Genomic DNA, 9,348 nt, shown 5'->3' on the forward strand with positions numbered 1-9,348 from the left:
GGGCTGAGACAGGAGGAGCGCAGGTTTGAGGCCAGCCTCAGCAAACTTGACCTTGTTTCAAAATAAAACACAAAACGGGGCCACGGGCATAATTCAAAGGTAGAATGCTCCTAGGTTCAATCCTCAGTACCACACAGGAAACAAAAACCAGACACGATGCCACCTTAGAAGTGTGTGAAACTTTATACCAAGTTTTGACACAGCACCTGGTCCTCAGAGCAGTTTGCGGCGGTCCCTTTTCCCGTGGGAGCCTGGCCTCGGCACGCGGTCCCTGGCGGCGGTCCCGGCTCAGCTCGGTGGCCGGGGGCCTGCTGGCGTCTTCCTGATGATCTCCAGGTCCTCGCAGTCCTGGTAACCTGGTTCTTCCCGGCAGGCCCACACATCTGTGGACAGCCGCTCGAGCTTCTGTGCGGGGAACCAGTGGACGGAGGTGTCGTTGAACGTGTCCGCGTACTGTGGGGTCTGGGGAAGCTCCAGTTCCTCCAGCCCCGCCAGGATCTAAGCGGAAAGGTCCAAAAGCAATGCGTCAGCCGCGGGAACCCCACCGCCCTGGCCTGGGTCTCCACGTTGCCCCCTCGGTGTCCTGCTGGGCAACAGGAGCAGGCATGTTTACTTAGATGCTTTTGTGTAGCCGGGCGGTGGGCACGCTTGCAATCCCGGCATTTGGGAGGCGGAGGCGGAGGATCGCGGTTCACGGCCAGCCTCAGCTACTTAGCGAGGCTCTTGGCAACTCAGCGAGACCCTGTTTCAAAATAAAGAATAAAAAATTAGGGCCGGGCGTGGTGGCGCACGCTTGTAATCCCCGCGCTTGGGAGGCGGAGACAGGAGGATCGCGCAGGTTCGAAGCTAGCCCCGCGCGCTGGCTTAGGAGACCCTGTTTCCAAATAAAAATGTAAAAATAGGTCTGGGAGTGTAGCCCGGAGGTAGAAGGGCTTCCAGGAACCCCAGTACCACCAAGAAAAAAAAAAAATTAGGGCTCGGGGTGTCTCTCAGAGATGGAATGTGCCCCTGGGTTCCATCCCCAGTACCACACACACACACACACACACACACAAAGAAAAAGCCTTTGTGTAATGACTGGGACGCCACAGGGCGGCGGGTGTGTGAAGCTGTGATACTAGGAATGATGGTAACTGAGAACCTGCGTGGGGCGGCACGAGCTCACAGCCCGCAGAGGGCGCACACAACGCCCACTGCACCGCGGACTATCAGTGCTGCAGTGAGGAGCAGTATGCCCTGGGTGTGGTGGTGCACACCCGGAATCCCAGTCCTTGGGAGGTGGAGGCAGGAGGACTGCAGGTTTGAGACCAGCCTCAGCAATCTAGTGAGCAAGACTCTGTTTCAATACAAAAATATAAAAAAAAGGGCTGCTAGTGTAGGTGAGAATTGAATGCCCTGGGTTCAATCCCCAGTACCACAAAGAGAGAGAAACAGTATGACCTCACCCCATCTCCATCCCCGCCCTCATTCAGATAGATACCTTTGCAACATAGGGGTAGTTTTTCTGCAGAATCCTGGTCAACAACCTGGAAATTCAGAAACCACAAGAGGAGAGAGAGTGGTTTTATTCACGTTAAGTGGTGGGGAAGCACAATGATGTACACAGATAGCACTCAGGACGCTGGTGTGTGGGCTGGCTGCACGTGCGTATGACCACCCCAGGACCTGCGGGCACCGTCATGCCTGAGCAGTGGAGGCGGAGCGGGAAGGAGGCTGTGGGCCCAGAAGTCGCACAGTCTTTCAGAAATGTGTCTCATGGAAGGGAGGAATTGTTTGCACAGACCCTTCACTTGCTCACAGTGGACTAAGGCCGGCCAGCTCCCGCCTCCGGCCCCCATGGAGCTCGCGAGGCCCACTTCAGGCGCAGCGCTGCGCGGGTGCGCAGGGCGGGCTGCTGTGGGCCGCCTGTGTTCCCTGGCTCACCTCTGCTCCAGGCCGTGGAAGCTGTTCCCGATAAGGACCACACGGGCAAGTGCCTCGGCAGACCAGTTGCTCCACAGGAGGTTGTTGTACAGGGCGGTCCCGCAGTGGGGCAGGTAGAAGACTGTGGGCGTGGCGCCGACGCTCCGCTTGCCTTCCTGGGGACCAACAGCAGACAAGCTCAGCGGGGGAGTCACACCGGGCTGCCCCGTCTATGCGATGCGGAGGCCCCATTCCTGGGCTCACGGGGATCGGGATGTTCAGAAGAGTCCCTGTATGCACCAGTGTGTGTGCCTTGAGGTAGAAACCCTGGGCTACGGAAGGGCCTCTTGGGTCTGTGACGGCAGAGATAGCAATGGCGCCTGTCCCCGTGCATTCAGAACCCTTCCTGCCCTGGGCCTCCTGCAAGTCCCATCGCAACGGTTCCCTCTGGCTGTCCCCCAGAGCAGGGCACGGTGGTGCCTATCTGTAATCCCAGTACTTAGGAGGCTGAGACAGGAGGATCGCAGGTTCGTGGTCAGCCTCAGCTACTTAGTGAGGCCCTGTTTCCAAATAAAGAATAAAAAACAGAGCTGGGCGTGGTGGCGCACACTTGTAATCCCAGCATCTGGGAGGATGAGACAGGAGGATTGCAGTTTGCGGACAGCCTCAGCTCCTTAGTGAGGCCCTTTGCAACTCAGTGAGACCCTGTTTCAACATAAAGAATAAAAAATAGGGCAGGGCGTGTAGCTTGGAGGTAGAATGCCCCTGGGTTCACCCAGTACCACACACAAAAGTAAAGAAAGAAAGAAAGAAATAGAAATAAAATAGGGCTGGGTGTAGCTATGCCTCTGGATTCAACCTTCAGTTCCCACCCCTGAACAAAAGCCCCCTGGGGGCATGATTACCCGATCACCCCTGGCGGGAACACAGGCGCTCTGCTGTCTGGAGCGGCCACCGGGTGCTCTCCGCTCCTTAGCTTCCCAGACACTCAGGCCCCAGGGACTCCTGGCCGGCCTCCCGACCCCTCTGCACCCGCCTGCCGCTCCCAGGGCGCGCTGTGCCTCCCTGCGTGTGCAGGCCCTGCCGTGATGCGAGCTCCCCCTCAAGATGGCCTGGCGCCCATTTACCCAAATCTCTGCCACTCTGCCCAGCAGAGCAGCCACCCAGAAAGGCTCACCCCAACCGGACCCTAGTGCTCTGGGCCCCTGCCGGCCTGGGGAACTGCCTCTCGGCGGGGCCTGGTTTCCAGGTTACCTAACAGGCAAGGAGTCGGCAGTTTCGGAACAGAGAAGAGTCAGGTGATTCTAGAATCCCCCAGGCAATGCAGATCTAAATTGAGAGCAGTAAGCCCTGTGCCTGGGAAATGCTCTCTTCAGAGGTCTCAGGAACGGCAAAGCCCAGCCCTCCCAGGGCGCGGGGGCCGGGAGGATTACAGCCAGCTCACCTCTGGGGGCTCTGGGTGTCCGGAGCTAAGAGGCTCAGCCCCTCCTGACTGCCAGCCCAGACAGGGCATGGTCCAGCCAGAAATACCGCGCTGGCGGCTCCCACACCGTGGGCCTTCTTGATTAAGTAGCCACAGCAAATACCAGCTTAGCGCCATTTTCAGACAAAGAATCCTTACAAGAATTCTGCAAATATAACATGGAGTTATTTGTGTAATTCAAGTTTCTCGGACGGGCACAACCTAAGTCATGCAGGTCATCAACAAACTATCAAACTTTATTCTTTTATTTGTCTGGTCGACTGGGGATAGACCTAGAGTGTTCTACCACCGAGTTACACCACCAGCCCTTATTTTAAATTTTGAAACAGGGCCCCACTAAGTTGCTGAGGCTCTTGCTAGGCTGAGGCTGGCCTTGAGCCTGCGATCCTTCTGTCTCAGCCTCCCAAGTTGGGATTCCAGGTGTGTGCCACCATGCCCAGCAGGACCGGCACAATTTATAGGCACCGGGAAAGCAGGCAAGCCGTCAAGAGCCACAACCCCCATTTCCAAGGAAATGCTAGCCATGGGCAGAGGCGGGGCGGGACTGGCCGAGATCACCCGGCCCTCCCCAGCCTCTTCCCTCCCGACTCACCTCGTTCTCAGGCAGAACTGTCACTCCAAGGGTGTGAAGGACCTCCACTTCAAGCTGGCTAAACAGAGGGTCGTAGACGCAGCAACGGCTTCGGGGGATCTAGAGAAGAGTGAGCTGTTGAGGCCGAGCACCTGGCGGTGCCCGGGAGGGAGGCTGCGTGAGGGGCGAGGTGGGCCCGGAGCCCCGAGGCTCACCCCGCAGTGCTCCAGGAGCAGGAGCAGGAACGCTAGCTGGATTCTGGCCGTGATGCACGTGGCGAAGTTTCCCAGGCCATAACACACGCACGCGACGTGGCCAGCCCCCGTGACCAGGGCCTGTCCTGGGCTGCGGCCAGGGCCCACATCCGGCTCATCTGGAGAGGAGTTGAGGTGCAGGTTTCCAAGGGCCTCCGGAAGAGTCCCCACGGGAGCCTTCAGCTGTCCCCGCTGCTCCCAGAGACACCGGGTGACGGTTTCTGCAAGAGCAGGCCCCAGGGTAGTCAGAGCACACGGTATCCCGTGGGCTATCCCGTGGGCTGACCGTCACCAAGGCCGCAGGCCCGGCGAGGGGGCAGGGCAGCGAGGCCTCCAGCTCGCAGAGAGGAGCCGCCGCCTGGGACGCAGCTGTGGGCGCACAATCCCACAGGCGACCCCTGGACTCCATGGCCCCAAAGCCACAAGAAGGTTTCAACAAAACAGGAGTCGCTCATGGATACGGTCTTCAGCTAAACCTGCAGAACGCACTGATCTAACAGGAGGCGCCTATAGGCCTTCTGATGACAGTGGAACAGAGAACGGCTCAAAATCACACTGCAAATGTTGAGGATTGGAAATATTTAAGTGGAAAACATTCAGAGAAAAAAGGGACAGCGTAGCTGGGCGTGGGGGCGCACGCTTGTCATCCCCGCGCTTGGGAGGCGGAGACAGGAGGATCGCAGGTTCACGGCCAGCCTCGGCTACTGAGTGAAGCCCTCCGCAACTTAGTGAGACTGTGTTTCAAGATAAAGAATAAAACAGGGCTGGGGGTGCAGTTCAGAGTTCCACCCCAGTATTGAGAGAAAAAAAAAAAGAATCCAATGAAAACACTCAATGTGAGAACAGCAGCTCTCAAGCCTCTCCTGCTATCGCACTGGTGTGGAACTTCATTAAAGACATCTGTGCACAACAGACAAAAGGGCGTGCATTTCAACAATAAGACACCAACGCAGGCTTTGTACGTGTGGTGCTGAGAACTGAACTCAGGGGCATTCTATCTCTACCCCCCTCCCTTTTTTTACAATTTGGAAACAAAGCCGGGCGTGGTGGCACAAGCTTGTCATCCCCGCGCTTGGGAGGCTGAGACAGGAGGATCGCACAGGTCTGAAACCAGACTCAGCTACTTAGTGAGGCCCTGTTTCCAAATAAAGTATAAAAAAATAGGGCTGGGAGTATAGCCTGGAGGTATAAAAGCCCCTAGATCCCACCCCTAGTACCACACACACACACACACACACACACACACACACACACAAATTGGAAACAGAGTCTTACTAAATTGCTGAAGCTAGACTTGAAACAGTAATCCTCCTGCCTCAGCCTCCCAAGTACTGGGATTACAGGCAGCGCCACCATGGCCAGCTAACGTTCACTCAGTAAAGCAGCAAAGTTATCTTCTCGTAAGACCTCCAGCCAGGAACGGCTGTGTGGAGAACTGGCTCGTCGGTCCCCGGAGATGAGAGAATCAAAGCTTGTGGAGGGCAGCCTGACCACGGGGAGCTGGCTGGCCCGCCTTTCGCTCAGCCGCTGCCCCGCTGGGAGTAAATCCTGACAGATCACGCTACATTTGGGAAAAGCTCGAGGTATAAAATTGCTCATTGCAAGGCAATAACTAAAACATCAAGGGAAACACTAGCCCTCAGTAAAAAGGACAACTTCACCCTGGGCGTGAATACGGTGTTGCCACACGCCACATTCGGGAAGAGATTATAACACACAGGAAAGAGCCAACCCTGAAAGGCAAGGAAAGAGAGCAGAGCACACGCTTCTCAGCAACAAGACAGCTCGCTGAACTCGGACTCCTCGTGCGGGGAAGCGCCGTCCTAAGCACCTAACGACCTCATCCAGTTCTCACGCTACCTACAGGATGTAAACCTCATCATCCCTAGTTTTTTCTTTTTTACCAGGTACTGGGGATGGAACCCAGGGTCACTCTACCTGAGAGCTACGCCCCCAGCCCTATTTTTTATACTTTACTTTGAAACAGGGTCTCACTGAGTTGTGGAGGGCCTCACTAAGTAGCTGAGGCTGGCAGCGAACTGTGATCCTCCTGTCTCAGCCTCCCAAGTACTGGGATTACAAGCGTGCACCGCCACGCCCAGCAACCCTCTTTCACTGGCAAAGAAACTGATGTCCAGCAGGCATGGTGGCATATGCCTGTAATCAGTATGAGGGGGGCTGAGACAGGAGGATTTCTGGCTCAAGGCCAGCCTCAGCAATTTAGAGAAGTCCTGTCTCAACATAATATAATAAACCAGGGCAGAACCCAGCATGAACACCATGTACGGGGGGGGGGAGCAAGTGTGGTCACTTGAGGATGGCTCATCCTTGCCCTCCTTGCCCACAGCAGCTCCTCTGCCCGTCCCTCCCGCCCCGCCCTTGGCCAGGTGGTACTCACCTAGTGCTGAGCTCCAGAAATCGGAGATAAGCAGGTCCTCCCTATCGAGAAAAAAAATGGCACGTCATCAGCCGTCTGATGGACGTCATGGCACGTCCAGGCCGCCCAACAGGGACTCCTCCTGACCCTGACGCATCCTCCCATGCACAGCCCGTCCCGCTGAATGAGAAGGGCTCAGAGCCCGGTCTGGGGAGGGCTTCCTGGAGGAGACCTCAGTTCCTCAGGGTCTGTGTGGTATCCCGGGTCCACAGCAAAGCTGGGAGTGTCGATGCTCAGTAACTGGTTTCTAAATACTCGGATTTAGCCTTTATGGGCTTCAGCTTCTAATCTCTAGAATGGAAATACAATCTGTGCCCATCATGGAGGCGAGGGGAGAGATGGCACAGGCCAACACTCTCAGCATTTGATAACAGGTGCTTAGTAAACAGCCTTGGCCTTTGTTTTGATAAAGATCCTAAGGGGGACGTAAAAGAAGAGGAGGCAAAGGGTCCGGTTCTTTATTCAGTCAACTGGCTCCCAGGGGCCCAGAGCAGAACAAAGTTAGCGGTGAATTAACATAAAATATTTTTAAAAATTATTAAAAAAAAAAAACTAGAGCCGGGCATGTGGCGCACGCTTGCAATCCCAGTATTTGGGAGGCTGAGACAGGAGGATCGTGGTTCCCGGACAGCCTCAGCCCCTACTAGTGAGGCTCTCGGCAACTCAGTGAGACCCTGTTTCAAAATAAAATACTAAAAAATAGGGCTGGTGGTGTATCTCGGAGGTAGAACGCCCCTGGGTTCCATCCCCGGGCTCCGCGGCCACGTTTCCCTCCCGTCTCACTAGTCAGAGAGCCAAGCCCCGAGATGGCCAGACGCCCGAGGCGGCGCGGCGGGTCCCTTGGCGGCCGGGCGCAGCGAGGCTCCGCGCCGTCCCCAAGGCGCCGGCTTTCGACCCCGCACTCACTCGGCCTCGCGGAGGCGCCGAAGCACGACGCCCGGGTCGGTCTCGGGGTCGCCGGCCTCCTCCGCCTGCCTCCGCCGCGCCGCCGCGCGCCTCCTCCGCGGAGCCGCCGCCCGCCAGGGACCCAGCGCCGCGGCCGCCGCCATTGGGCTCTGACGTCACCGCCGCGCGCCGCGACTGAGCGGTGACCTCACAACGCGCGCCGCGACAGGACGACGCCAGCAGCAGACGCCACGCCCCGAGCGATGACGTCACATCTACGCGCCCGGGTCTCGACGTCATCTCCGCGCGCCGACACCGCCCACTTTCTTAAGGGGCCGCGCGTGGTAGGCGGAGCGGCGCGTGATCTGGATCCTCCCCGCCGTGCGCGCAGGTACCGCCGCCGCCCGAGGCCCGCTCCCGCGCCCCGCATCCCCGGCACCGCTCGGCCCGGGCCTGGGCCGCCGCTTCCCGGCCCCCTGGCGCCCAGGCCGGCACTCCGCAGAGCCTCGGCGCGCCGTCGCCTCCGGGGCCCGGCTGTGTCCGCGGCCCCGGCCCTTCGAGCCCCTCCTCGGCGTCACCCCGGGCCTTGGCGTCCACCCCTTGACCCCAGCCCCCATCCCGTCCCCCACCCCGTCGCCGTGGTCACTTCCCGGGCCCAGGGCGTTTACATCGCGTCACATCCCGATGCCTGCTCCTACCCCACGGCCATTACTGGCCTCTTCTGGACTTCCCAGAGACTAAGAGAGCAGATCTTGGCAGCTCAGCCCTTTGGAAACAAGGGGCAGGGGTTCAAGTTGCTGCCCTTGATGGCTGGACCTGAGATGCAGCCTCCGGGTGCCCAGGTGGGCGCCACCCGGTGCAGTGAGGGTGGCCGGGGTGGGGGACGCGCCACGATGTCTGGAGCTAAGAGACTTTGGAATTCTTGTCTTCCTTCCTTCCTTCCTTTTTTTCTTTCTCTCTCCTTTCTTTTCAGAACTGGGGATGGAACTCATTGTACAAGGGGCATTGTACCTCTGAACTACACCCTCTGCCCTATTTTTTATTCTTTATTTTGAAACCGGGTCTCACTGAGTTGCAGAGGGTCTCGCTAAGTAGCTGAGGCTGTCCGCGAACCGCGATCCTCCCTTCTCAGCCTTCCAAATGCTGGGATTACAAGCGTGCGCCACCACACTGGCTTGGACTTCTTTCTACCAAAGAGCTTTTAACAGGCTGGGTTTGTGTTCTTGCAGATGGCAGAGTGGTCTCAAGCATCTGAGACGTGGCTCTGAGGGCAGTGGAGGAAGTAACCTTAGGACTAGGGTTTTGTCCAAAAGGGCGGGGGGGGGTCATGTGGAAGGATTAAACCTTCTTTCGTGTTTCCTTGGAGAGTGTTATCCAAACCAGTGGGTTGAGCTTACTGGGAGGCATACTTAGCTTGGTGGAAGCATAGCTTTTTCTTTATTTTTTGGTACTGAGAATTGAACCTGGGGCCTCCTATCTGTGAGCTATACCACCAGCAGTTTTTACTTTTTATTTTGAGGCAGAGTCTTAAGTTGCTGAGGCTGGCCTCCAGCCTTCAATTTTATTTTAAAACAGGGTCTCACTAAGTTGCTAAGGGTCTCACTACGTTGCTGAAGCTGACCTTGAATTTGTGATCTTCTGTTTCAGCCTCCCATGTACTGAGATTACAGACGTGTACCACTGTGCCTGGCTGCTTGCTTGTGTGTGCGCGCGCACTCCCTCCCTCCCTCTCTCTCTCCTCTCTCCCTTCCTCTCTCTCTCTCTCTCTCTCTCTCTCTCTCTCTCTCTCTCTCTCTCTCTCTCTCTCTCATTTAAG

At 57.2% G+C, this 9,348-nt stretch overlaps 1 protein-coding gene across 1 annotated transcript; it reads right to left on the bottom strand.

Moving 5' to 3' along the window:
• Window positions 1-288: 288 nt before the first annotated feature.
• Window positions 289-7,696, bottom strand: SRRD (SRR1 domain containing; the record flags this gene model as incomplete). The annotated part of the gene is made up of 7 exons (XM_080717794.1): window positions 289-498; window positions 1,481-1,526; window positions 1,924-2,078; window positions 3,978-4,076; window positions 4,172-4,431; window positions 6,609-6,649; window positions 7,554-7,696. 7 exons carry the CDS (start codon window positions 7,694-7,696, stop codon window positions 289-291), a joined length of 954 nt encoding a protein of 317 aa, XP_080573920.1.
• Window positions 7,697-9,348: the final 1,652 nt, after the last annotated feature.

Source organism: Muscardinus avellanarius, assembly GCF_963383645.1.
Source record: "Muscardinus avellanarius genome assembly, chromosome: 21".
Classification (NCBI taxonomy): domain Eukaryota; kingdom Metazoa; phylum Chordata; class Mammalia; order Rodentia; family Gliridae; genus Muscardinus; species Muscardinus avellanarius.